The sequence below is a fragment of the Pseudoliparis swirei genome, chromosome 3, assembly GCF_029220125.1.
Source record: "Pseudoliparis swirei isolate HS2019 ecotype Mariana Trench chromosome 3, NWPU_hadal_v1, whole genome shotgun sequence".
Taxonomy (NCBI): Eukaryota; Metazoa; Chordata; class Actinopteri; order Perciformes; family Liparidae; genus Pseudoliparis; species Pseudoliparis swirei.
This window is the reverse complement of record NC_079390.1, coordinates 13656202-13683194: the sequence shown is the minus strand read 5'-3', so window position 1 is coordinate 13683194 and position 26993 is coordinate 13656202. Positions and strand designations below refer to the sequence as shown.

The 26993-nt window shown below is 43.9% G+C and overlaps 3 protein-coding genes across 7 annotated transcripts in view; 2 read left to right on the top strand and 1 right to left on the bottom strand.

The window, feature by feature from the left end:
* Positions 1–1385: 1385 nt before the first annotated feature.
* On the top strand, positions 1386–14950 carry ankfy1 (ankyrin repeat and FYVE domain containing 1). Of its 2 annotated transcripts, XM_056411462.1 has the most exons (25): positions 1386–1490; positions 3342–3558; positions 3840–3958; positions 5405–5540; positions 5687–5810; positions 6426–6575; positions 6717–6882; positions 7391–7595; positions 7687–7755; positions 8129–8331; positions 8444–8541; positions 8948–9149; positions 9266–9364; positions 9452–9605; positions 10211–10379; positions 10858–10976; positions 11173–11329; positions 11462–11662; positions 11747–11923; positions 12016–12163; positions 12307–12397; positions 12736–12860; positions 12965–13111; positions 13236–13326; positions 13439–14950. In XM_056411462.1, the coding sequence occupies exons 1-25, from the start codon at positions 1469–1471 to the stop codon at positions 13569–13571; spliced, it is 3522 nt and encodes a 1173-aa protein (XP_056267437.1). In that variant the 5' UTR covers positions 1386–1468; the 3' UTR covers positions 13572–14950. The 2 variants fall into 2 exon arrangements, with proteins under 2 accessions (XP_056267437.1, XP_056267436.1); XM_056411461.1 differs by lacking the exon at positions 1386–1490 and having other exon boundaries at positions 3254–3558.
* A 393-nt stretch (positions 14951–15343) lies between these two features.
* LOC130211532 (neuferricin) lies at positions 15344–17389 on the bottom strand. The gene is made up of 4 exons (XM_056442330.1): positions 17051–17389; positions 16720–16860; positions 16061–16247; positions 15344–15903 (listed from the first exon to the last, which is right to left on the bottom strand). The coding sequence occupies exons 1-4, from the start codon at positions 17298–17300 to the stop codon at positions 15729–15731; spliced, it is 753 nt and encodes a 250-aa protein (XP_056298305.1). The 5' UTR covers positions 17301–17389; the 3' UTR covers positions 15344–15728.
* Positions 17390–17454: 65 nt separating this feature from the next.
* zzef1 (zinc finger, ZZ-type with EF hand domain 1) overlaps positions 17455–26993 on the top strand; it is a 31920-nt gene continuing 22381 nt past the window's right edge. For all 4 annotated transcript variants that reach the window (XR_008835090.1, XR_008835089.1, XM_056442309.1 and 1 more), the window contains exons 1-17: positions 17455–18031; positions 18661–18805; positions 18934–19128; positions 19286–19469; positions 19612–19811; positions 21467–21677; positions 21806–21922; positions 22704–22882; positions 23106–23204; positions 23313–23404; positions 23511–23656; positions 23886–23991; positions 24222–24440; positions 25238–25329; positions 25473–25693; positions 26685–26818; positions 26887–26957. Coding sequence is in view for 2 of the 4 variants with exons in the window: in XM_056442309.1 (XP_056298284.1) it covers positions 17618–18031; positions 18661–18805; positions 18934–19128; positions 19286–19469; positions 19612–19811; positions 21467–21677; positions 21806–21922; positions 22704–22882; positions 23106–23204; positions 23313–23404; positions 23511–23656; positions 23886–23991; positions 24222–24440; positions 25238–25329; positions 25473–25693; positions 26685–26818; positions 26887–26957 (2825 nt within the window). In the remaining 2 variants the exon portion in view is untranslated. The remainder of the gene's footprint in view (positions 18032–18660; positions 18806–18933; positions 19129–19285; positions 19470–19611; positions 19812–21466; positions 21678–21805; positions 21923–22703; positions 22883–23105; positions 23205–23312; positions 23405–23510; positions 23657–23885; positions 23992–24221; positions 24441–25237; positions 25330–25472; positions 25694–26684; positions 26819–26886; positions 26958–26993) is intronic.

The window sequence follows — 26993 nt, the reverse complement described above, 5'->3', positions numbered from 1 at the left end:
ACTGGTTACATCGAGCGAATATGTACACTTTGAAACATGTTTAGCGATGCTTGTTCGCAACGCAACAACCACACAATACCGACGCATTTTGACAACAACTTATTGACTTTCGTGACGAGTATACAATGACGATGGTACTGTGAAAATAAATTAGAAACATTGCGAACACTGAGCAAGAGGAAGAATGGAATACTAGTAATGTTCTATCTACAAAACAATGAAGAACATATTGTTGGAGCTCTTGAAGCCACATATGTCACATCTATTTACAGTTGTGCAAGTAAGCACCACATCACACATGACGAAACACATGTAGGAACGTATTTTTATGAAAGATCGCAACGACCTGGATTCGATCTCTGTCGAGCAAAAAAGATGATGTCTTCCTCATCGCTGGTGCTTCTGATTGCACCACTAGTAAACACAAAATAAGACATTTAAAAAGCTATTCTTAATGTCACATCTCGTGTCCAGGGAACTGTTTGGTGTCATGGATTTGAAACAACTAGTTGCCTCGGGCGGATATTAAAGCTTCCAAACATATTCAGACTTGCATACCATAATACAAAAATAATAACTATATTCACACAAATTATTCACAGCCGTCAAAACAAAAATATAACACAACGGCCAAGATAGACAGTGAAAGAAAACATGCTGGACAGCAGAAGTCCATGTCTGCCACTTTTTCCATTTATACTGATGTCGTTAAGTTAATTGATTCTGATTACATGTTTTGCAATTGGACGGCTTATTTTCAGATTTGAGGTCTGTGAAGCATTTGCTAAACTCGTGGAATATGTAAATAAAGTTTATCAATACAATTTTTGTATTATGATAGTCTGAATATTATTTATAAAAGCATCGCTGAATAAGTCAATTAGTTGTTGTCAAAATGCATCGCTAAACATGTTTCAAAGTGTACATATCCGCTCAATGTAACCAGTTGTTTCAGATCCATTCAACCAAACTGTTCCCATGAAAACATAAGAAATGTGACTTAATGGATCGATATATAAATTACTTTAGTGGAAACTAATATCTGGTGGCGCAGCGCACAGACTGCGCGTCTTTGAGTGCAGTTTCCTTTTGCGTGAAAGAGATCGAAACCAGGTCGGGCGATCTTTTTATTTTTTCGAAAATGTATTTCTTCATACGTGGCTGTGATGCACTGCTCACTTATACAATCGTAATCGCCGAAATGGATATGAACGGAGGCTTGAAGATCTCCAGCAATATTTTGGGAATGTGTGACGAATCTGGTGCGCGAGACAGAGCCCCGCTGCAGATGTTAAGAGAACACAACGCACGCACGCGTAGGGAAACCAGTAGGTTTGAAAACCAGTCGGGGTGTAACACCTGTCATGTGATAAACTAATGCGCTGTGATAACCACTTGAACGCAGCACCGCTGCCCACAATCCGGCTCTTCGTCATATCGCGATAGAGAACCTCAGGCAACGGAGCGAATGCGGAGCAACATGGCGGAAGGTATGAGATTGGGGGTTTTTCCTTCTGTTTGGTACACTCCCTACTCGCGTACGCTTGTTGAACCGTTGGTCAGTATCAACTAGTGTCTTTAAGTGTAATATACCGTGCGTTGACCGTGGTGGAACAGACGAAGCGTCGCGCTGCCTGTCTCGTCGCACTAAGCCTGCCAGTGAGAAACCTCTGCCGCTAGCTCTCGTTATTGTTGCTAGCTGGATTTTATTACAGCTACGAGTTGGCCGAACCGGTCAAGATGTTCTTGGGTCGGACTGCGGAGAATAATTTTGGTTTGGGCTCATTGCTGGTCCGCTTCGTGAGAAAAAAATACTCTTAATTTACAGAATATGCAGGTGATGTTGCTATTACGGTTTAGCGTTAGCTAGATGCCAGCGTCTTGGATAAACTCTAACGTTACGTTACGTTGTCCTAACTAGCCTTAACGTTATAATAGTACTAAACGAGGACGGTAACGCTCCGTTACTTGATTTTTAAAAAAAACCATAACGTTAATTTGACGTCTTCTCCCGTGAAGCGGAGGTGAATAAGACGCTTGACAAGACAGGGTGACTTGTCACTCCTGGAAGGTGTGCTGTGGCCAAATGCCCCACCTGTATTCGGATGGGACACGAGGGGACGTCTTCCCCGTGCTCCTCCTCAAGGGAAAGCTACTTTAAGCTCCCCACTAGAATCTAGAGAACAAGCACTCCCTTCTGTGGGGTCAGGGCTGAGACAGCGATGAAGCCGTGTTTGTTTGGACATGTTCAATGATTGTTTGCGCGCACAGCTAGCCTTGCATGAAATGGAGATGGACCATTTCCCCCCTCCTTAAAATTACCCCCGCATGTTTATATTCTGTCGTGAGTGTTGTAGTTTGATAGTATTCTCGTTATGTTGTTCAACAGCCAGTGCCTTGGGGTATTGTCTTACAACATTGGAAAGGGATGAGATCTTGTTCACACTTCCTGACAAAATAAGAGAGTGAATTTCATACTTATTTTGATGAGAGTGCTTTTTTTTTAATGTACAGTTGTCTGAAGCCATACTCTCCGAGGCTGCTGGTAGAAAAGCTTTGCAGATGCATTAAAGATGCCTGCTAAATCCTAAAGTGGATTTTGGTATGGCATTAGAATGAGTCCAGTGGCTGGTCAGTTGGCCCCAAGCTGCTGCTCCTTCACACGGCCCTTCCTGTGTTGAGCTGATTAAGGTTTTTCTCTCTCTGTTCCTCATGACCAGTAGCTGTGCCAGTAACGGTTTACGAGGGAGGACAAAGTAACGTGCCGTCTCAGCATTATTTCCTCGCTTAAAGTTAACTTGTTTTAAAGGAAGGAAATGGGCCCCAGTGAAACGCTGTGGACCTCGAGGCTGAGGCATTAAACTGTGTTGTAACACAAAGCTCTGTAGAAAGTGTTCTTTATTTAGAGTAAAAGAGGAAAGCTTTATCCAAACCAAAAATACACTCTTAGATTCTGTCATCTGTTCTCAATATTAAGAAATGTGCATCTTGTATGCTGAACATCTTTTTTCTGTTGAAAGGTGACATGGTAAAGTGTCACAAGAAATAGTCCAGTATTTATGGATCGGGTCACGTTTTTCAAAGCTTTAGTAATGTAGTTGCAAATACCGTTCCCTGCCATACAGCTGTCAATGCCATCAGAATAATCTTGAAACGGGTATTCTTGTCAAACTAAGAAGTGCAGCTAGGTACTATATTATCAAACCATTGTGCTTTGAACCACCCATTTCACTTTAAGGGGAAACGTGCTTAACAAATGTCTAGAAAAATGCGTCTTTCTAACCTACTCTTTGCATCCCCGCATCTTGTCCTCCTGTGTCTGTCTCCTGTACGCGTGACAGAGGAGGTGGCCAAGCTGCAGAAGCACCTGGCCCTGCTCAGGCAGGAGTATGTGAAGATGCAGCAGAAGCTGGCCGACACAGAGAGGCGCTGTGCCGTGCTCACTGCCCAGACCTCTGGCCAGGGCTCCGGCTCCGCCCCCTGCCCCGCGGCTGCAGACACCTTCATTAGTCGCCTGCTGGTCATCGTGGCTGAACTCTATCTGCAGGAACAGTACAGGTGAGGATCGTGGTTGGAATGGAGGGGTGTGGGGTTTGGCTTGAGATGTTGCAGCGCTGCAAATGCTACTATGTAGTTGTGCGTCTGCTGTGGTTGTGTTGAGTTGTGTGATACAACCATCTGTTGCATTTGATGGGCTTGTCACACAACGTGATGAAACCCTGCGACTGTCGGTCATGTTTCTAGGTGCCGTTGAGCGTGTGGATTAGTTTCAGCGTTATTGAATACGTAGATGATTTGTGACTTTGTTTCTCAGAGGTGAATGCTTGCTTTTTTTTCAGTGATCTGAAAGTGAAAGTTTCCGGAAAGAATCTTTGTGCCCACAAGTTTGTGTTGGCTGCTCGCAGTGATGTCTGGAGCCTGGCCAACCTGGCCTCCACCTCTGAGCTGGACCTATCTGGTGAGATATCCTGGTGGGACGTCGCTGTTTTCAATGAGTAACTTAAATCGTAATGAAAGTCCAATAAAGAAGAGATGCATCTATTGGTCCGCCACCGGTCAAAACCAGGCAGTTGTCAGCTGATCATCCATGTTTAGTGATCGGTCTCAAATCGGACTTTCTTCTGCTCAAATTTCTACACATGCGCTGCATGATGATTTTATGTAGCACACAGAAGCATAGACGGTAACGACGCTCTCTCTCTCTCACGGACACGCACATTATGCATACAATGACGGCTGCGACACACAAACATTATGTTGTCGGGGTAACATTGAGATATATAAGCGTGAGAAGATCCTGTAACTTGGCGCAGTTCTGGAGAAACTTAAATGTTATAGGTAATGTTTCGTTGTGAACATACAATATATTTTTTGTTTTCCATGAAAGTAACAAGTTGTTGTGTGTCCGGTCAGGAATAAAATCTAACATGGCAAAAATGGTATTGTCAGGTCAGACTTTAAAATAATTTGAAATACGTGTTGGCCAAGAACTTCATCTCCAAAGATCCAGTTGCTATCCTGTCAGTCAACATATTTGTGAGTCAATAGATGATGACCAAATATTTATTTTGGAGTGGCTCGTGCAGACTGTCAAAGTCCAGTATGGGACAGAACTCTTGCCTATTTCCTAATAAGATAATCAGTTTTCAATGAATAATTCATATAAATTTGAGCAAATGACTGCCTGAGAAATATGAAAAAAAAATTTAAGCAAATGGTACTTTGTAGAGGGCTTTTTTAACTGTTTATTTGTCCAGAATGATTAAGTGTCTAGAGATAATGAACATATATATCTATATATACACTACCGTTCAAAAGTTTGGGATCACTTAGAAATGTCTTTATTTTTCAAAGAAAAGCACTGTTTTTTCAATAAAGATAACATTAATCAAAAATACACTCTATACATTGTTAATGTGGTAAATGACTATTCTAGATGGAAACGTCTGGTTTCTAATGAAATATCTCCATAGGTGTATAGAGGCCCATTTCCATCAACGATCACTCCAGTGTTCTAATGGTACATTGTGTTTGCTAATCGCCTTAGAAGACTAATGTCTGATTAGAAAACCCTTGTGCAATTATGTTAGCACAGCTGAAAACAGTTATGCTGGTGATATAAGCTATACAACTGGCCTTCCTTTGAGCTTGAAGTTTGAAGAACAAAATTAATACTGCAAATATTAATCATTATTTCTAACCTTGTCAATGTCTTGACTATATTTTCTATTACATTTTCAATTCATTTGATAAATAAAAGTGAGTTTTCATAGAAGACACGAAATTGTCTGGATGACCCCAAACTTTTGAACGGTAGTGTATATATAGTGTATATATCTTTTGATATTTGTTTGCAATAGATTACTGTGTACATTTCTAATGTGGTGACATGATGGATTTCCAGATTGCAAATCTGAGGTTGCCATGGCAATGCTGCGCTGGGCATACACGGATGAGTTGGAACTCACAAAAGAGGACGCCTTTCTTATTGACTTGATGAAGCTGGCCAACCGCTTCCAACTCCAGCTGCTCAGAGAGAGGTCGGCACAAGTCATACGCACATTTTAATTGGCAGGCCACAGTTGCATTTCAACTGGTCTAGTGGCAGCATTACTGTTGCATGACATTTCATAGACGTGTCTTCAACGGCTGCCAAAAAAATGTGTTTGGTTCTGTGCCGAGACAGGTGTGAGCAAGGTGTGATGTCCTCGGTGAACGTCAGGAATTGCATTTGCTTCTACCAGACGGCTGAGGAGCTAAATGCCGCCACCCTGATGAACTACTGTGGGGAGATCATAGCCAGCCACTGGGTGAGTGTTTGTATGAAGCAACAATTCGGACCGAGGAGGAGTGCGCTCACATTGGCATACATGCATGTGTTGATGTTGTTGTCATGCATTGAGAGCTGATGGCACTGAAAATTCTACGTTACCAAACCATGTAAATTTGCTATCTGCTATAAGCTGTCTGTATTATGTAATCATCTACCGTTTATCAGTCTTGAGGAATCATAATCTAGCTATTTTTATTAATGTTTTTCATAAATATGCCACGTCTGAATCACATTTCCCTGTGGGTTGATCTCACGTTAACACCCTTTTTGACAGATCAGTGTGATGTTGCCTCATCAGGGTGAGCCGTCGCATCATTTACAATACAATAAATCCAGAGAGGCCACAGCTCGGCAGTTGTCAAGGTTATCTTTACGACTTTGGCTTGGAAAATGTCTGTTGGCTATCACCAGCCTCGGCCACCTCAGTCTCAAGCTCTCATAGCTGCAGTTTACAGAAGCAAGGAATAAACTTCATCTTATTGTTTTTGATTTTAGGAAAATGGGTGATACTCGTTTGCTTTTGCAATCAGGGGCCCGTTGCGATGTTTTGACACTGACACTATGTTGTGTTTCATGGCTTGTGTTCTATCAGGATGACCTGAGGAAAGAAGACTTCAGCACCATGAGCGCCCAACTACTGTACAAGATGATCAAGTCCAAAACAGAGTATCCTCTCCACAAAGCCATCAAAGTGGAGCGAGAAGATGTGGTCTTTCTCTATCTCATTGAGATGGACTCGCAGGTCAGCCCCCCCCCCGCCGATGCCCTTTATCGACCGCTCACCAACTCGTGTTTTTTGTTGCAGTGTAACCAGCATGGCAGGATACAGATTTCCCCATCGCACTATTCACAGCTTTTATGTGGCTTTTGGTGTTGTTTTAAGCTACCTGGCAAGCTGAATGAACTGGACAACAATGGCGACCTGGCACTCGACCTGGCGCTCGCTCGTAAATTGGAGAGTATTGCCACAACCCTGGTGAACAACAAAGCAGATGTGGACATGGTGGACCAGAGTGGCTGGAGCCTCCTGCACAAGGCCATCCAAAGAGGTGTCATTACTACTACCACACTTGTGTTGGCACCGTTGTGTCTTTCTTGTAGAAGTGGTGTCCAAAACAAACATTTGGCTTGGCTTCCAAGGTGGTCACTTAGAAGTATTCGTCCATAAACACTAATTTTTCTTGTGCAGACTTGGTAACAGTGTAAAAATATGATGTTATTCTTTTCGTTTCACTGAAGCGTGATAGTTATATGGCAGTTTACCATTTCTTTACACAGTCCTTTGCATTTTTGTTGAATACTGCAAGGTCTTTTGGGCTGCAAGGGTTAGGTAGTAGAGGGCAGACAAGGCAGTGCTCCATTGTATGGTCTGCTTGTCCACATTCACAGGTGGTTGGGCCAGTCTTGTAGCCCCATCTGACCACAGCATCTTTGGATCGTCCCGTTCTTGTTCTAAGGCGGTTGAGTGTTTTCCATTGAGCCCATGATGTTGAAGTTGCTACATGAAAGCAGAAATGCGTCCTTTGTGACTGTTAATCTTTCTTCCTCTTCCTCCAGGGGATGAATTTGCATCCATCTTCCTGATTCGCCACTCGGCTCAGGTGAACGCAGCCACCGTGGGGGCGGTGGAAACCCCACTTCACCTGGTCTGTTCCTTCAGCCCCAAGAAGCACTCTGAGGAGGTGATGAGCGGCATGGCGCGCATCGCGGAGGCCCTCCTCAAGACTGGCGCCAACCCCAACATGCAGAACAGCAAGGGCAGGTCGGTCTTCTGGACGTAATGGGAATACAACAATAGCTGACGACCGTGCAAAGTATCACGGTGCTTCAGCTCTCTCTTTTGTCCATTTCAGAACTCCGCTGCATGACGCTGTGTCATCGGGGAATGAGCCAGTGTTCAACCAGCTCCTGCAGTGCAAACAGTGAGTTACATACTGCCTTCAGATGGAATCGGTTTCTGTCTGCGACGTGAAGTCAACAAGTGGCATGCTTGGTGTTTAATGGGTTAATCTCACAAGACCACCAAACCGAGCTAACGGACCTAAAGGAATCCCAGACTTGATTCCTTTTTATTTTCTCTTCGAAAAACTTGTTTTCTTTCCTCTGCCATGCTGAAGAATAAGAAGAGACAATGAATGTAAAAAAAAATTAAAAACACACTAGCCAACATAACAACTGATTAATGTATGAGATTTGAAGCTGCAAAAACTTCATGAATATCTACGACCCTGGTCATCACTTGGCTCATCAGGGTAACCCTGCATTTAAAGTGGTGTAATCTGCCCCCGTCTTTAGGCTCGACCTGGAACTCAAGGACCACGAGGGCAGCACAGCTCTGTGGCTGGCCCTGCAGTACATCACCATGGCCACGGACCCCTCAGTAAACCCATTTGAGGACGACGCACCAGTCGTCAACGGCACCTCGTTTGATGAGAATAGCTTTGCGGCCCAGTTTATCCAGAGAGGAAGCAATCCTGATGCACCTGACAATACCGCAGGTGCTGCTTAGTAACCTCCCGTTACAACAATCTCAAAGCATACAATGATGCGTATGTCTTTTAAAAAAAAAACATTTTCAACTCATCTCCCTTTTTGTTTTGTCACTTGAAGAAAACTGTCTCATGCAGAGAGCAGCTCGGGCAGGCAATGAGGCAGCAGCACTTTTCCTTGCCACACATGGAGCAAAGGTCAACCATATCAACAAATGGGTGCGTATGAACTTGAGGCCATACAACAGACAGATGGTTACATAGGTTTGATGAATCAGACGGGTGCAGCGACTTTTAACAGTATTAAAAGGTAATAAATGATATCTGTGTCCCTTGGAAAAACAATGTAATTGATTGTAGGTCAAAACTTGGAGCCAAAATGAATCCTTTACAAAAACAGCTTTGTTCTTGGCCTCCATTTTATTCATGAAAGTATCGTTGAAATTTAAAGTTTTATTGAGATCGCTTATTTCTTATGCTACATCGGCAATGTGCACAAGTTGAATAATGTCTAACTTGCGTGTAACTGCAGTCATTAATGTGGACCCTTGAGTCTTTCTTAAATTTCCGTCTGCAGACTATTAAAAAGTAACAGACATTATTGATCCTTTTTGCCTTGTATTAGGGTGAGAGCCCGCTTCACACCGCTTGCTGCTGTGGCCTGGCGAGTCTGACGGCAGAGCTGCTCCAGCAAGGGGCCAACCCCAACCTGCAGACCCGGAGGGCTCTGCCTGATGACACTGTGGGTGTGGCTACGCAGACCCCCCTCCACATGGCCATCGCCCACAACCACCCGGACGTGGTCTCTGTCATCCTCGAGCAAAAAGGTCATCATTTACACATTTGAATGTTCGGGGATTTCACTGGCGGCACATGCTATCGCTAATGTTCCTCAACGTCTGAAAACGACCCACTTATCGTTCCCTCTATGGTTATATTGCAGCCAATGCACTTCACGCCACCAACAACTTCCAGATCATTCCAGACTTCAGTCTCAAAGACTCTATGGACCAGACCGTGCTGGGCTTGGCCCTCTGGACAGGTACATAGCTTAACCTTACAAGACCCCATGGTGATCTGTCTGTGGGTGAGAGAGAGATGTATTTCATGTCCAATCTGTCCCTGTCAGGTATGCACACCATAGCGGCTCAGCTGCTGGGCTCAGGGGCTTCTATCAATGACACTATGTCCAATGGACAAACCCTGCTTCACATGGCTATCCAAAGACAGGACAGCAAGAGTGCCCTCTTCCTTCTGGAGCATCAGGCCGACATCAGTGTTAGGTAATGCCCGCCTTACGTTGTTGGTGTAAAGTATTTATACATTGTCTTTTTATGCATTTCCCAATAAAAGGAAATGAATAGGGAGAAATATAGAGATGTGATTTCAAGGGATAGTTCAGAACCTTTTGAAGTGAGGTTGTCCGAGTTACTTTTCCATAGTCGGTGCATTGCCTACTTTAGATGGCGGTCAGCTCGCCACCACTTTTATAGGTGGCAGAAATGTGTTTTGCTGCTGCAGTACATTGTCGTCTGTGCTGGTTCTCCTGTCTGTTTCTATAAACTTGGGGCGTTTCCCCAGCCCGACACGAACTATAACGCACCGATCTTCTGCCATTTCTTTAGTTGCTTTAACCAGATTCAGTTGCACTTCATAAGTATAGAGCAGGGGCAACATGACGTAAAACAACCTAAGATGGGATCCAATAAACAAGAGAGAATATTTGACAGGAAAGGGCCCTTTTAATTGCACTGCCAGCAAAGAGAAATTAATTCCAGGCATTATAAAAGTAATCGCCCAGTATTCATTTAGGAATTCTCAGGGGAGATTTATCAAATGTTCCTCTTCTTTTTCTTATGTCTTTATATCTGTTTTTCCCAACTACAAGGACTCAGGAGGGACAAACAGCACTACAGTTGGCCATCAGTAACCAGCTGCCACTGGTGGTGGATGCCATTTGCACAAGAGGAGCAGACATGTCTGTGGTGGATGACAAAGGGGACCCTCCGTTGTGGCTGGCTCTGGAGAATGGCCTGGAAGATATTGCATCCACGCTGGTGAGACGAATGCTGATGCAACCAATTTAGAGATGATGATACCCTCCGAGTTCCTCGTTGGTACACTGGCAGTTATTTAGCTTTTATTCAGGATGAAAAGAAAACTGGAAAATGTAATTTAATGAAACTTGATCAATCCTCAGGCATAGGCTTGATTTTCAGATTCACTCTTGATTCATTTTGGATGTATCTGGAATCGCAGTATATATATATGCATATTTAAATATACTTTAAAAAAAATATTGTTTATTTATAGAATTGAAACTGTATTGATGTCCATATTACATGCAGTATTTTGAACATACTAATGTCAGCCTTGTTCGAGACAAATGAGGTGAACAAGGTCTTCAAGCAACATTTCTATAAACTCTTTAAAGTCTTTTACAAGCCTGTATTCACACCTGTAACACTTCGTCTGCATCAAAGCCCTGTGTCAGGCTGCACATGTGTTTTATAGAGTCTTGTTTGTTTCACCTAGGTCCGCCATGGCTGTGACGCGACGTCCTGGAGCACAGGGCCCTCTGGCTGCAAGCAGACCCTCCTGCACAGAGCTGTTGATGAGAATAATGAGGTCACTGCGTGCTTCCTCGTCCGCAGGTTTGCCAATGTCTTTACTGTTAAAGTTCGGGGACACCTAATCCAAATGAATGCACATATTTACTTAAACTGTGAATCTATTGCCATATAGTCATAATGCTCCAAACAGTCTGTTAAACTTGGTGTTATTGAAATGGATGGAGCTAGCCAGCTAAACTTACGATCTGTGTGTGTGTGTGTGTGTGTGTGTGTGTAGTGGTTGTGACGTGAACAGCACCAGGCAGCCAGGCCCGAACGGGGAAGGAGATGAAGAGGCCCGAGATGGACAAACGCCCCTCCACCTTGCAAGCAGCTGGGGACTGGAGGAGGTGGTGCAGTGCCTTCTAGAGTTTGGAGCTAATGTGAACGCACAGGTCGGGGTCCATTTCTGTCTGAAAACACTTTATATATTTTCTAATGAAATATTACGAAGTGTGTAAAAACAAAACAAAAAACATGCTCTTCTTGCAAGCGTTTAATCCGGTGTCTGTCCTTTTGTCTGTCAGGATGCAGAGGGCAGGGCTCCCATCCACCCTGCCATTAGCAACCAGCACAACGTCATCATACAGCTCCTCATCTCCCATCCAGACATTCGTCTTAACATACGCGACCGTCAAGGAATGACCCCCTTCGCCTGTGCGATGACGAACAAGAACAACAAGGCCGCCGAGTCCATCCTCAAGAGGGAGGCTGGTGCTGCGGAGCAGGTGGTGTTCACACAAATGCAGCCATTTGTCTGTGCCACTCAAAAGGAGTTAAAGTTTTTATCTCAAACTATTGTTTTCATCCAGGTGGACAACAAAGGTCGTAATTTTCTCCATGTGGCTGTGCAAAATGCAGACATCGAAAGTGTCCTGTTCCTCATCAGTGTCCAAGCCAATGTCAACTCCCGGGTTCAGGATGCAGCCAAACTCACCCCTCTGCACCTGGCTGTACAGGCTGGATCTGAGATCATTGTTCGCAATCTGGTAGGAACCTCTCCATCTACTTTTCTGGCCAAATGAAGTGCCATTGAAAGAGTGGTGCAGATGATATTATTTTTATATTTTTCTGCTTGCAGCTGCTTGCCGGCGCCAAAGTAAACGAGCTGACCAAACACAGACAGACTGCACTACATTTGGCTGCCCAGCAGGACCTGGCCACGATTTGTTCTGTGTTGCTGGAGAATGGGGTCGACATTGCTGCCGAGGATGAGAATGGCAGTAATGGTACCTTACATTCTTTATTATTATGCTTCATAGTGTTCACCTTAAAAAATTCCAGAGAATGTTCCTCTCGTCTCTGTTGTGCAGTTCCTTATCGTCAACCTCTCCAGCTTTCATGACAACGTTTTAATCTTTTGTCTCCCCAGCTTTGCATCCGGCTGTGATGCAGGGCCGCCTTAACAATGTCAGAACCCTTCTCACAGAGTCCAACATTGATGCCGAGGCCTTCAATCTCAGGTACACCTTTCAGGGTCAGATGTTTCCTTGTGATTCAACTTTCAGGTCTTTGCAGCAGCAACACAAAGGATTCCTTCGCATCGAAGCGATGAGTGCTGGGGTGTGGGAGTGTCACTTAAAGGCCAATTTGTGGGTCCTACAAGTGATTGTCTCGCCATAAAAAAGTTTAATAGCTAACCAGGATAAGGGGCCCATCAAAACGGTGGATTTTAAACTGGTGCACAAGTTAGACTTTAATTAACAATGTAGAAAGTTTGAGCTTTTTAAACATTGCAGATTCTGTATACAATATATAGCCAACTTACCCATGTCCTTTTCACCTTGTCGTTTCTACTTAGGGGTCAGTCACCAATGCACGTACTTGGCCATTATGGGAAAGACAACGCTGCTGCCATTTTTGAGCTGTTCTTGGAGTGTATGCCTGAATACCCTCTGGACAAACCCGATAATGAAGGCAACACGGGTACTGAAGTTGGCTTAATTACTGCTGTTAACAATGAACAAGTATCCTGTTGCTACCCGGGTTACAAATGTAATGGTAAGACTAAGACCTCTATTTCATTTCAGTTCTGCTCCTGGCCTACATGAAAGGAAATGCAAACCTGTGCCGCGCCATAGTGAGGGCCGGGGCTCGACTGGGCATCAATAACAACCAGGGTATCAACATTTTCAACTACCAGGTTGCAACCAAACAGTTGCTCTTCCGCCTTCTAGGTAAGTTTTCACACTCCTTCGTCTGGCCGGCTTTCCCCATATATTAAAATGAATACTCACTGATACAAAGTATATGTATACATGCATGTAACCCCATCATTGCTTTTTTCTCTCATTTGTTTAGATATGCTGTCCAAAGAGCCTCCCTGGTGTGATGGGTCCAACTGCTATGAATGTCTTGCCAAGTTTGGTGTTACAACAAGAAAGCATCACTGGTTAGTTTGGCTTTTTTCTATATATATATATATTTTTTATAGATGTGCAATAAATAATATTTTTTATGTGTCAAAATGTCTAATTAATCCTGTGTCTTCTCCTTGACTCCAGCCGTCACTGTGGCCGCCTGTTGTGCCACAAGTGCTCGATAAAGGAGATCCCCATCATCAAGTTTGACTTGAACAAGCCGGTGAGGGTGTGCGACATCTGCTTCGATGTACTGACTCTGGGTGGGGTGTCGTAGCAGGACATGTGTACAAGAGACTCCCGGACAGTTTTGGGCCATCACCATTATACTATTCCAGTCTATGAAAAACTATTAATGTTCTATAGAGGGATGTTTCAGAGTGAAAGTGATCAAAGTATCTAGAAGTGGATATAAGCAGCTCATGATGGAGTCGGGTTGTTAATTGTTTTTTCCCAAGCCCAATGACTTTTGTAATGATTAGCTCTTATTATGACAACCAGTACTTTGAAATCAATGATGAGCATTTAAATCAAGCCACCGTTTGAAGGGTTTTCTTTTCTTTCCTGTTCTCTGTTGGGTTATTTCACCATCTGCAGCCTTTTATGATCTGTGACCTGCCCAAAGACAAAGATTCAATGCTACAAAAGGATTATTTAGATTTTCACAGGAGCTTAACCAGCTGTCAGCTAAGAGCAGAGTAAAGGTATAAAATGCCCCTAGATCACCAAATCTCCACGGAATTAATCTATCAACATGGTCTCTGGACTTTTTCACGTTTCACTCTTCTGCCACCACAATTATGTGTTGACAGACAAGGATTTAAAGGCACAGCATCTCAGCTCGTTATTTAAATTAAATCTAATCTCGTAAGAGCCACTTTGATTCAAACTTGTAAAATTGATATTGTCTTAAGTGTTAAAACTGAACAAGACACGGATGACACCTCATAAAATACATAGTCCATGTGTAGGCATCAGCCAAATGAAATGAAATGCTTACTTTTTAACATGGCAAGCAGATTTTATCACAAGAGGACTATAAATGTGTTCCGAAAAACTAAATTCTCATCAATCCTCCTGAGTTACAGACATTATGTCTTAAGCCTATTATGCCTCTGCATGTCATTTAATTTGTAGCCTTTGTCATAATCATAAACCTTTTCAAAATCGGCCACAAAATGATAACATTCCATATTTGTATCTGCCACGAGCACGAGGTCCTCGGAGGAAGTCGTGATCGTAGTCTCCACAATGTTGCCTCAAGTCAAGTTGTTGTCTTGACCATCACATTGAATGCTTCTTGATTTCTAAGGCTAACGGGTGCACTTTATCAAGATCACATGATGTTTCTAATCATTGGGGAGAATGTGGAGTTGAGGGGACGGCCACGTAGTGGGCCCTCTTTAAGTATTGTTAAATTGTACAGATAAATGTGTGATATTTTTGACCACTACAACTGTTTTGTACTTAAATGCAGTTTGTGCTTGTCATTGTGACAAACCTAAATCTTGCCTCTGTTAATCTTTTATGCACATTGTTTAATCTTTTATGCACATTATATTGTATCTGTACGCTCAGATATCTAGCCTGTCTCTTCCTGGTGTATCCTTTAAGAGAAAGGGAGGACAACTTTACATAAAGGTCATCAAAAACCAATGCCTTTCTTCTTCCTTTCTACTTTATTGTGAATATGATATTTATTTCTTTATATTAAGTTCCTAAGTATTGTGCTGCTGAAAAGCAAGCTAAGTAGGTCCATTTCCTGGGTTGGCCCTCTTTGGTTTGCAGAGTATTTTAAATCTCTTCTAATGACCTCTTAAAATACACATTTTATCTACATTAACCCCACTGTTTCCAGTTCTATAGTGTCTTATCTATTTAATTTGTTGATTTGACTCTTAATAAATTCTTTTGTGGTGAGTTTTACTACATTTTCTCTTTAGCTTTTAAGTGCCTGAACTTTTTTTTAAAAGATCTTTTTGGGTCAATATTATATATTTATATCGCACGTCTCTTTCACTTTAAAGGAAGAAAGAGCTACAAATGAAATTGAAAGATCAAGTAGATTTTTATTATTCAATAAAGAGTAGGGACGTCTGGGCAGTCTCTCAAGCGAGGTACGAGGAACCCCTCATACCTCAACGCCTGTTGCAAAAAAAATCCCTTACGCGAGGCAGTTGGCCTTGTCCAACAAGGCCACCATCGCCTCATCCCTCGCCGCCTTCTGCAAACAAACATCTAACCTGTTCCTGTCGCACATCCTCTCCACCTGTCTGCATGTCCCAACTGCGGATATTTATATATACACATACTGAATTTAGTAGAAATGCGTGTTTGATACTTGTTTTGCATTGAATCAAACTGGGATGTTGGCTTAAATTGATCGGATGGCCCTACCAAAAGAAAATTCCACCAGCTGCCACTGGTCCTGATATTAGAACTCCTCGACGGGGCATGATTCAGCATGTGGGGGGCAACCGTCATATTTCTGCAGGTTGGGTTCTTCCTCTGCTGCAGATGGGGCTTGAACACAGACACAACGGACACCACTGGAGCCTGGAGAGAAGAACTTCCGTGGGACACCCGTCCAGGCTCTTTCCACTCCACCACTGGAGGAAGACAAATAAATCAGTACCGTCAATCCAGACGTCTACCAATCCATGCGGTAAAACAAGAAAGAAAAAAACACTTACAGTAAATCACAATTGTGTACCATATGACCTGTAGGCTTATTAATGTTAGATGAGGCCCAAACTACTTCCATACCTCTTAGTGGAGCACCAGACTCTTCCTCCTCTGGCAGCGCTCCACTCTGAGTTGCAGGCTGGGAAGCGCACCCTCTCGGCCTCAGACTGGGTCTTGATTCGCCGGCCCTCTGCTAGTGACGCCTCTGCCTGCATCAGGGCCTTTGTGGGCTGCCCGGTCTCGCTATAGAACCGTCCTATTAAGAGCCCTGTAATTGAACATAAGTCAACGCTGGGTAGTGCTTTACAGTCAACGACAAAGGAAGCGATTGAACCCCTTCAGCATGTCAGCAGTTGTTAAAACAATACATATATCATAAGCTATTGTTGCAAAATACTGCACAAGCTGTAGCTCACCAGGGTTTGTCCATGTGCTGACTCAGCTTGAGTGATATGTAGAATCAGGAGCCTCACTATCGCATACTGCTTGCTCTATGATCGGTCTAATCATTGACAATACCGGCTTAATTGTTTCAGAGATTTGACATGCATAGCTTTTGTTTTCTGTTCAGGCCCCACATGTACTACTGTTGAGGAATCAAAGAGTGATCCCAATATCCAATTAACATTTTGAATGCAACGCCTTTAATTATAATAAAATATTATATAATATAATATATTTTTTGTATTTGCAAAGGCTGTACCAAAAACTGTTTGGGAGGGGAGGGGATCAACACATACCTACACTTTGGTAGTCCCTCTGATAGAAGGCCAGCCAGTCGTAAAGGGCCAATACCTGCAGTGGCGACAGACTGGACACGTCATCTGTCTGGCCCTGTTCTGTGAAGTCCCCAGTGATGAAGGCCAGAGAGGCATCTTTGCCTGAAAATGCATATATACATACACATACTTATATATATGACATAACAGTGTGTGTGTGTGTGTGTGTGTGTGATACTACTGTAATCGCGTTCAGCTGTGCACTTTAACCTTAAAGGATATATGTGTGGTTGTGAGCTCGAGTATTTAAAATGACCACAATATGAGCAGGGTGGGAGCAGCGGGCAATCACCTGTCATAAAGTGATAAGCCCCACCAGGTCCGTAGTGCTTGTGTCCCTTGAGCACATCAAAAACGTGTCCCAGTATAGCAAGGTAAAGGCCCCTGCTGCCTTCCTCCCCGTCGTACAGTGACAGTTCACGCCGGCTCAGGAGCCGCGAGGGGGCCCCCCGCTCTGACTCACTTCCAAACGTAAAGGACCACTCGCGTGGGATGAGCAACACTGCCAGTGCTAAAAAAGCGACACAAACATAGCCCAGCATGCTTTTCGTCAAATCACGTTGTCCTGTCCTCCATTTACATCACATAACATCGCATCCCTTCTGTTTGTCAAAACAGCGACAACGGCGCAGGCGCAGGCGCTTCCGTTGCCCCGGACCCCACAGCGCGTGCGCAACTGGATTTAGGACGTTTTCCAGGCACGTTGACGTACAGCACGTCAATGCGGTAGCAGCGCAGAGGCAGAGCGCTAGCCGTAGGTTAGAGAGGTGGCCTGTGTACGGACCGGCGTAACTGTTTCAAAAGTGACACCCAGTGGGCCGCAGAGATTTTAGGGGAGCCCTAGGTCGGCGAAACCAACATGGGGAACGCAGAGAGCGGCGGCGGGGGAGGCAGCGGCGACGAGGAAGACGTAGAAACGGAGAGCCCCGGCTTCGCGGAAGACAGTCCGGCCTCTGCAGCCACTGCCGTCGGTGCTGGAGGCAGCGGTGGTGCCGGCTCGGGGAGGAGCGGAAGGGGATCGAATAACCCGCCGGTGCCCACCGGTGGACCGCCGAGCCCCGGGGTGCTCCTCGAGCAAGTGAAACTGAGGGAAGCGGCGGCTCACATCAGTGACTCAGGTGTCGCCATTCAGGAGTCCGTCCTGGCCGGGAACGAGGGCGTCCTGGTGCGGTGGCTGGAAGACCGGTTGAACCGAGGAGAAGAGTCTGTCAATGTGGAGCAATTCTGTGAGATGTTGGAGACAAGAGACGCCCCGAGAGATGAGTGTGAAGAGGTAGCTACAGAGAACCTGTCTGAAGTCACGTGAGCTGTTGTTGTTCTTGTCTCCGATATGAAGACCGATTACTAGCTGTCATGTCTGTTTATGATGAGGGATACGTTGATATGATGGCCCATTGAGTTCACGAGAGCCTGTAATCTGTTGTTATCTAAAGGTGTGCAACGAGTCAGACACACGAGCTCTCGATGTAACCGTTGCTTCTCGTGTGTTGTCACTGTTGTTTTGTTTTCAGCTCATGTAGCATAGCACGCTGCTTTGTTGTCTGTTGGCTGACATATTGTTCTTTAACCAAAGGTTGCAGACGGCTGTGTACCTATTTTGTGTGGGTCGACAACATAGAATGCTCACAGCACCCCTGTGAGCATTCAGAGAGAAAGAGCTGCTATCTGCCCTTTCCTGTCAAAGCAGGCCTTGTTAAACAGACGTCATATATATATATAATATATATCTCTGTATATACTACATTTAACAACAAGCAATAGAGGCAGAGCATATCATGTGCCCTATCAAGGAAGGATACTTTAAGTTACATCCATGTAGGTGTGCCATGGTGTGCAGGAATGGTGAGTGTGTTCGTATATATGTAAAGTGTCACAATGCCGACTGTCTGTCCCCCGTCTCAGGCGTTTGGACAGTTTGATGCCGAAGGGGATGGGGTGGTGGACGTAGAGAGCATGCTGATTGCACTGAAGAACTCTAATGGAGCTAATCTAAAGGGCGAGCTGAGTCATGTGATAAGACAGCTACAGGCGTGCTCCCTAACTCCAGGTACGAGATGTGATTTGCTTACCACGGTTGTTGGTTCTGCCTCAACTTATTTGAATAGATATTGTCAGCGGTTGGCATAGGAGTCACCTTAATCATCTGCCCCTCCCCCCTTCTTTTTTTCCCCACAGGTTTTGTTGACATATTCTCCAAGACAAAAGACCGGTTAGGAGCACATGCCTCTAAGATCCTTAAATTCCTACACAGGAACCGTATTCCCAGCAGTGCCATCCCCTTCCCTATTTTAGAGGGCTACAACAGTATCTGCACCATGAGGTCCAGTGTGGTGCAGGACTTCTTGGAAGTCCTCTTGCAGAAGGAGAAAGGTAACCAGCAGAGCGTCGGTTGAATACCATGGCTGGCTAGTGCTGAATGAAGGCATTCGACTCCATGTTCTCCCGTTAATTTTAAGACATTTGTGTCTGTCTTTCACTGCCGGATATCTTTCAGAGAGGCGTCCTCATCTACATTTGTGTCCCTCAGATTTAGATATCCAGTACCGAGCGGAGCTGGACCGTGATCCGGAGGTGGACAAAGTCAAGGTGGTCACACAGTGCTACAGCTTATTAGAAGCGTCATCCAACGTTGTCGACGTGTACAAGATGACAAATGGGGAAACTGCGTCTTTCTGGCAGTCGGACGGCAGTGCACGCTCGCACTGGATAAGGCAAGGACGCCTGCTCTGTGACTGAAGGCCTCGCAGCTGATTGTCATGTGTGTCGCATCCTTGGATTATGAGGTTTTTGGTCCCGATGTATATGATCAAATTTAAGGTGAAAAGTGAAAACCTTTTCTCTTTTTTTCCCAAGGTTAAAAATGAAGCCTGATGTGGTTTTGAGACGCCTGGCCATTGCCGTGGCCTCTAATGACCACAGCTACATGCCTCAGCTGGTCTCTGTTGCGGTGGGCAAAAACCGCCGTTCCCTGGAGGAGATCAGAGATATCCGGATCCCCAGCAATGTCACAGGCTACGTAGCCCTCTTGGAGAATGCCAACATCACGCACCCCTGTGAGTCACCACCTTCCAATCTGTCTGCTTACTAGAGTGTTTATTTATCTCAGGCTTCTGTTTTACCTCGCTGATGACTTGTGGAGGAACAGAGCTTCTGTCAGCCGCAGAAGAGCAGCCAACACCGGGTTCATAGATAGATGGGTGGTTAAAGGCCTCACTTTGAATCCTCACGCAAGGCTCATGCAAGCCTCCATAAACCCTTGATATAATCTTCATATATTTATATATATATGAATGAATGAAGATAACAGGAATTGAGGATCGAGTGATACAGGCAGCTGTGAGCACAAAAACAGATAGCAGATGTTCAGATAATGGTGATACATTCAATTGTATGATTTGCTAAATCACAATGAGCCAAATTGAGTAATGTGGTGATTGAGAGATGAATCAAAGAGGAGAGGTAAAAAATTAGCATCCTAAAACGCGCATCCTAAGCAAAATAGGCAGCCAGCATTAGCGCATAGGGGACGCCCGACCAGGTGAACTCCCCTCCCTAACTATAAGCTCTGTCAAAGAGGAAGTCCAGAGGAAGATCTCTCTGACCGTGACTGTTTCCCGGACTGTCTTAACTCTATGGTGAGTTAAAAATTAGTTCCATAAAAGAGGAGCTGATAACCAAAGGCTATTTCTTCATTCTACTTTTTAATCCCAGGAAACCCGTCTAGTCTGAGAGCGAGTGAGCTCTAGGGGGCAATATGAACCCATAGCTTATTAAGATAGCTTCAGCATCACCAATCAAGGCTTTGTAGTTAAGAGAAGATTAAAAGAAGAATCAAGGCTCAGGTCTGAGCCAGCAGAGCAAGTAGTGCAGAGTGATCACTTTTCTAGTTTTAGTAAGAAACATTGAGTGATGATCATTCATTAGTAAGCTGAAGGAGAGATGCATTATTAATTTTGGCTTAGTGCTAGTTGTTATCCAGAGCCAGCAACTAATCTGGAAGTAATTAACAATTTTTCTTTTTTTTCTCAATCTTTGAGACAAGATTTTCTTACGAAGAAGAAAGAGATGACTCTCTGAGATTTGCTTTACGTGGCTGAAAGGACAAGTCCCGATGTCCGATCTTTACAAGAGCGAAGGACAAAGGGTGGGTGGATATGGCCAAGATCTTTACTTTACAATTGGAATCCCAGGCACGCCGCTCATGAGAGGTGCTCAGGTCAACCTAATTGTCTGAGTTCATCTGAGTTTAAGTTCACAACAGCAGGTTCATGTTTTTTTATAAGACATTTTAGTCATTGAATTTTTAAGTCTTTAAGCTCTGTTGGTTTATGATTGATAATATAGTTGAGTGTCATGAGCAACAATGAAAGTTTGTGAGTGTTTCCTGAATAATATGCCCCAAAGAAGGCCATAAGTAAGGTAAAATTGGTCCATTGGTCCAAGCCTTGAACCTTGTGGTGATTAACGCACCGGTGGTTATCGATCGCTTTACACAAATACAAACTGAGATCGATCTGATAAATAGGATTTAATAAATAAATAATATTCCTTTGCTGGCTTTACATGGATTTAGTTTCTCATATTTGCGATTTGTTTCATTTGTGTCTCCCTCAAACAACATCTGTTCTCTGTCATTCAGGCATTGTTTTTGCACAACGTATTCCATCAGTCTGCTAACTGCATTTTCTCTTCTTGCACCGAACCCCAGACATCCAGATTAACATTAAACGGTGCCTGAGTGACGGATGTGACACACGGATTCATGGCTTGAAGACACTGGGCTATCAGATTACCAAGAGTAAAGAGGTGTCCGTTTCGGATGCTTCAGCCATCTGGTACCTGTCTCTCCTCACCTCCTTGGTCACTGCATCCATGGAGACCAACCCTGCTCTGGCTCAGACTGTCCTTCAGAGCACACAGTAAGACAAATACCCCTTTTTTTTTGTTGATTATGTAAAAAAAGAATGCGGCAATGTGTGCAAGTATGGCGTTTAGTCCAGTACTTGGGTTCTGAGGGCTTTTTTTGTGTGTCTAATTTTTCTCCTAGAAAAGCCTTACGACACATGCCACCGTTGTCCTTGACACCGTCATCCACCGAGTTCCCCAAGTTCTTCTCTTTGAACATCCTGGAGGAGGTGGATGGATTTCTTCTCAGGATAGCAGAGTAATGACCTGCTGGGATTACATCAGCACGCTCACCTCTCACTCCCGCAAACACCATTCGCAACGCTGACATCATCGCGATGGAAACAGGCTAAAATCAAAGTCTTGAATCACCAGGGTGATAAAACACATTTCCGTTCCATTCGATCTTCTGTGAATCATAAACGGCAGCAGCAACAGAAGGACTGAACAAATCTCACCGATTTGATTAAGTTTATTCACACATACAGTCAACATTATTCGAGACACGTGTTTAAAAGAGACCGCAGAGTCGGCTGGTGGTCTGAACCAGACACTTCTAGAATTTTTTTGGGGATAAATGGTATTTGCCAATAATCTGTATTAACCCGATTTTAATTTGTGATGCTCTTGCTGCTTGATATTTTAATATATTGATAAAGGGAGGGGAGAACCAAAGGTGTTTCATAGAAAGAGATCCATTATTAAAGCAGTTTTAATGTAAGTGGTAGGCGACAAAATCCAGGGCAAATAATCTTTGAGTCGTTATCTGGCTTCAGCAGTCTGGGGGAGTAAAAGATGCTTCATCAGCCTGTATTGACAGGAGGAAGAATCACATCCACCAACATTGCTTTCAATGTACATACAAGCATATGAGTATTGAATAAATATGTGAGGGAACATTTTGAATTGATAAAAAATAATAATTATTATTTTTAGGAAATGCATTTGACACTTGGATATAGAGCCACAAAAGAGCATTTGAGAGGAAAAGAAATTGAAGCTCAAAACTAACTTGTGTTTGTTCCTTTGCTGCCGTGTAGCTGCTGTGTGAGTCCCGATGCCGAGTTGACCCTCCTGGCCTTTGCTCTGGCCAGAGGCAGCGTGGCAAAAGTCCTCCAGGCCCTGTCCTGCATCAGCGACCATTTGAAGACTGAGTACAAGGCCTCCTCCCTCATCGTGTCTTTGGCCTCTGTTAGGCTGCGGCTACTTAATCGCAATGGTAACGCCCTCCTTTACTCTCCTTCACACGAGGCCGTTTGAAACCTTAGACCACGGAGGGGAAGTGCTTTGCAGACGAGGAGGAGACGCATTAGTGAACTACTCTGTGGAAAAATCACTATTCCTGTTACAACGCTGCACTTCCAGTATAGGAATGAAATGATAACCTCTATGGAAAATGAGATGTCATAAATAATGCCATAATGCGTTGCATCTTGTTACAGGAAAGCCCCTCCAGTTGCACCTGCAGGCCTGTGACGTGAAGAGTAAAGAAGAGAAGTCAGGACCAGAGAACATGCTCACAGAATCCTCCACTGGTGACGGTACAACTGACCTCCTCCTTATTCGATGGGCACATAACAGTAACGTTAAGTTCCAGCTTCAGCATGAACAAGCCTTCAAGTGTAACGGAATGTTTTTGCCCCTCAAAGGTTTTCTCACAGAAAGTGGCAGGAAGAGAGCCAGTGTGATCCTGTCGACGGAGGACCAAAGTAACTTCCAGATCACTCAGATGAAGATCAAAGTGAGGCTTTGTGTGGCTTCACCCTTTCATTAAGAATTGTGATCAGAACCGGCCGCGTCGGAGGATTTCCTGTGCATAACGCTCCCTCTCCGGTTTGTGTGATCAGGTTCGCAAAGGAACAATCGGTGCGAAATGCGGCCTGTTGTTCGCGTACAAGGAGGAAGACGCTTTTGACGCAGAGAAACATTTTAAGAGGTTCAAAAAGTATGACGCGTGGGACTACAAGGACTACAAAGAGTTTGTACAAGACAAGTAAGTATCCCTTTATCGCCGCCTGAATCTTGTGGGTTTTCTTTGTGATGATATTTCAGAGAACAGCTGTGATTAGCAAATAAGAGTTCAAAAGTGTTGCATGCAGGACAATCAATAAGGAGATACTGCTCCAGTATAGTTGGTTTGTGTGGCACCCCTCAGCACTGTGGGGGTCTGCCTCAGTGGTTTTGTGAATGGCTGACACACCATGCTGTCACCTGACCTGCAGTGTTAAGATTCCAACACAGTCGGAGGACGAGCCGATTGGCTGGTTTGAGCTGGAGGATGACTGGAACGATGTGGAGATCAAGCTGCAGCAGTGTCGCGTTGCAAAGGTACACACTGCATACAGTGCACATTTAGTCTTTCGTCCTCATAATTCAGATTTCACCGTTTTCTGTTACGTCAGACATTTTGTTATCTATTTATTCCCAAATGTAATTTTAAAAAATTCTAAAAGAGAAAGGACAAAAGTTCTGGCTACATACGCAAGCTATTTTTTTCAATTTGTTATCATTATCAAGTAACCAGACGTCTCATTTGTCTGTTTTCCTTGTCTCCCCAGTTCCTGATGTTAAAATTCCTCTGCACCAGGCAGGACTCTGCCGAGCGCCTTGGAGTACAGTCCCTCATTTTCAGTGGCTATCTGTGTCCCGGGCCAGAGAGGCTGGGAGACCTGGACAACCTCAGTCCAGAGGGCGACAGCTTCAACTGTGATGCTGTCGCCGGCCTATGTCTACTGAACAAGACCCTATTCTTCATACAGCAGCTTACACGCGACATGGTGACTACTATTCACTGCTGCAGTAATGATTTAAATATCACTAATGTGAAATAGATTTAGGTGTGATGAGCTTGAAATACGACTATAGCTGAAAATTAGAGCGGCTGAAGCGCAGTAAGGAGATTTGACGTCCTGTATGGTACAAGGTACCCGGATTGATCCCCGCTCTCCCCATTGTTGAAAGTGTCCTTGAGCAAGATAATGATCCCCGGGCGCTTCACTGCAGGCCACTGCTCATTAATAACTAAGGACTGGTCAAATGCAGAGAAGAATTCACTCAATAAAGGGATTAATAAAGGATACCAAAAAAATAAATGTTATATATATATATATATATATTGCAAGCGTCTCAATCCTCTTCATTATATATTGTGTTTTATATTTGTGTTTTATAAAACAAAACTGCAATGGTTAATTAGTTGATACTGATGTAAAAAAAATAATACTTGTCATCATAGACGCCAGCAAGAGAGACGGAGAAGTTGGAACATCCTCTTTGTGTCAGGAAACAATATGAGAAATATTAACATTTAGCTTGCCTCTGGCCTGACATAGAGACTTGGCCCTGGGCTGGTATTTATAAGACTTGCACCATAACACCACATTTATTTCTTCACTACCTTTTATTTTATTCATCACGACTGCCAACTTATTGTCATTAGGAGACATGCAACATGTCCTTTTACTACACTGCTCAATTGTTGAGGGCAAAGGGGTACTTCATATGCATGATGATTTATGCATTGTGTTATTCTGTTGTTGTTGAAGACTGTCTCCCTTTCACTCCATTTCTGCAGGAGGCCTCTCACTTCAAGCAGAAGTATCTTCTGGACTTCAGTGGTCTCGGCCTGAATCTCTTTTGGAACTTCTACAGTAAACTCAGGGAGATGTGAGTAGCAGCAGTCACTGATGCTTTTATTTTTATTTTTTTATCTTTAAACTGCAGCCACTGGTTAGACTCATTGGTCAGCCACTGGAACAAGTGCAAGCATATCAGGGTCTCCCCTGTAATAGAGCATGTGTCTTTCTCAGTGAGGGAGAAGAGGTGTTGAAGAGCAGAATCCTGCTGCTCCAACTGATGCAGAACTGTTTCCCCATGCTGCCCAACCCGCTGGAGCCCCAGGGCCCAGAGGAGAGCAGAGGACCAGGTGAAGCAGCCCCAGCAGCAGCTTGTCCATCCACGTCCAGTAGTGCAGAGTCTCTGTCTGAATCTGCGAGGGCTGTCGGGGAACTCTACACTCACCTGTGCCTCAGTAAGAACCGGCTCTAATACAAATAGTACAACGTGTATGGTTGAATGGTCACATACGGTGAAGCAACTACCGGTACAAAGAACTTTTAATTTTGTGTTTGTTTTGGCACCCCTGTGGACAAAAGTGTCAGTATTTCGATAAGTACCTGTGCCCCGAGTTGTACATTTTCATGCAAATGTTTCAGAAGCGTGTGAAAGACGGATGCAACATATTTTTGATGTGCTTTTTAAGCATAGTTTGCATGGTGTATAGGAATCATATACAGATACAGGTGCCTTACCTCATAAGATAAGAACTTAACTTGTTTTGCTATGCTAGGCAAGATTAATAACCGTAATAAGATAAAACAAAGTCAACTTTGTTTTCGTCGCCAACATAAATTCATATTTCTATCGTAGACCTATGAAGGGGGCTAATTCAGGATTGAGTCCTTTCAAATCTCTCAATTCTTTCCATCTCTTGATAATGGTTAACTTGCATTCTTCTTGGACCCGGTGACATTAAGAAGAATCTCTAGAGATATAGCTAATCTTGTTGTGGATGGTCTTCTTTACTTATGTGGGTCATATAAAGGCATCCATGTTTTTCCTGACCAGTTAAAAAACCCTTTTGGTGACCTTAACCCTCCTGTCGCCTTCGGGTCAATTTGACCCGATTCAATGTTTAATGTCGGTGTTCTTTCGGGAGTCAACAAACAAACATAAAGTACCTCACACTTAAACTTGGAAAACAATATTAATTCTTATAATTTTCTGAAGATTTTAATAGCTGGGGTCATATTGACCTCAAGGGTAAAATATGTTAGTAAATATAAAGGTAACAGGAGGGTTAAACATTGAATCGGGTCAAATTGACCCGAAGGCAACACAAGGGTTAAATGATAAAATTTCTCAGCAGGGATTCCATGGATAGGGGTGGCTCGTCGTAATTTATTTCGAAGAAGTTGTGGAAGATCTATGCAGCAATAATACATGTGATGTTTGTGTTTTAGTCGTGGATGGTCCAGAAGGTGAGACATTAGTGGAAAAAGCTTTGCACAAGGAAGCAGTCAAATCCATCCTGAATGGAGCAGCAGTGTTCTTCCCTGATAAACACGTCAGGCGGAACAAACTCTTCCACATGATGGTGAGTTTATGAAAATAATTATATGATAATGATTATGTGATAATGACGCTGTACTCTACCTTCCGCAGAAAAATATTACCGAACTGGATCAGCCGGAGTCGGTGAAGGTGACGTTTGAAGCGCTGTGTAATTACTTCAGGTAAGGACACCCTAGATCAGGGGTGGGCAAACTTTT

Excerpts from the sequence above, each read along its gene's own strand:
- ankfy1 (XM_056411461.1), top strand. The coding sequence starts at position 3,257 with ATGTCTAGAAAAATGCGTCTTTCTAACCTACTCTTTGCATCCCCGCAT. Across the intron at positions 6,576-6,716 it reads TCATTGAGATGGACTCGCAG|CTACCTGGCAAGCTGAATGA; the intron begins GTCAGCCCCCCC and ends TGTTGTTTTAAG. Across the intron at positions 11,663-11,746 it reads AGGCTGGTGCTGCGGAGCAG|GTGGACAACAAAGGTCGTAA; the intron begins GTGGTGTTCACA and ends GTTTTCATCCAG.
- LOC130211532 (XM_056442330.1), bottom strand. The coding sequence starts at position 17,300 with ATGCTGGGCTATGTTTGTGTCGCTTTTTTAGCACTGGCAGTGTTGCTC. Across the intron at positions 16,861-17,050 it reads GGCTTATCACTTTATGACAG|GCAAAGATGCCTCTCTGGCC; the intron begins GTGATTGCCCGC and ends ATGCATTTTCAG. Across the intron at positions 16,248-16,719 it reads GAGGGACTACCAAAGTGTAG|GGCTCTTAATAGGACGGTTC; the intron begins GTATGTGTTGAT and ends GTTCAATTACAG.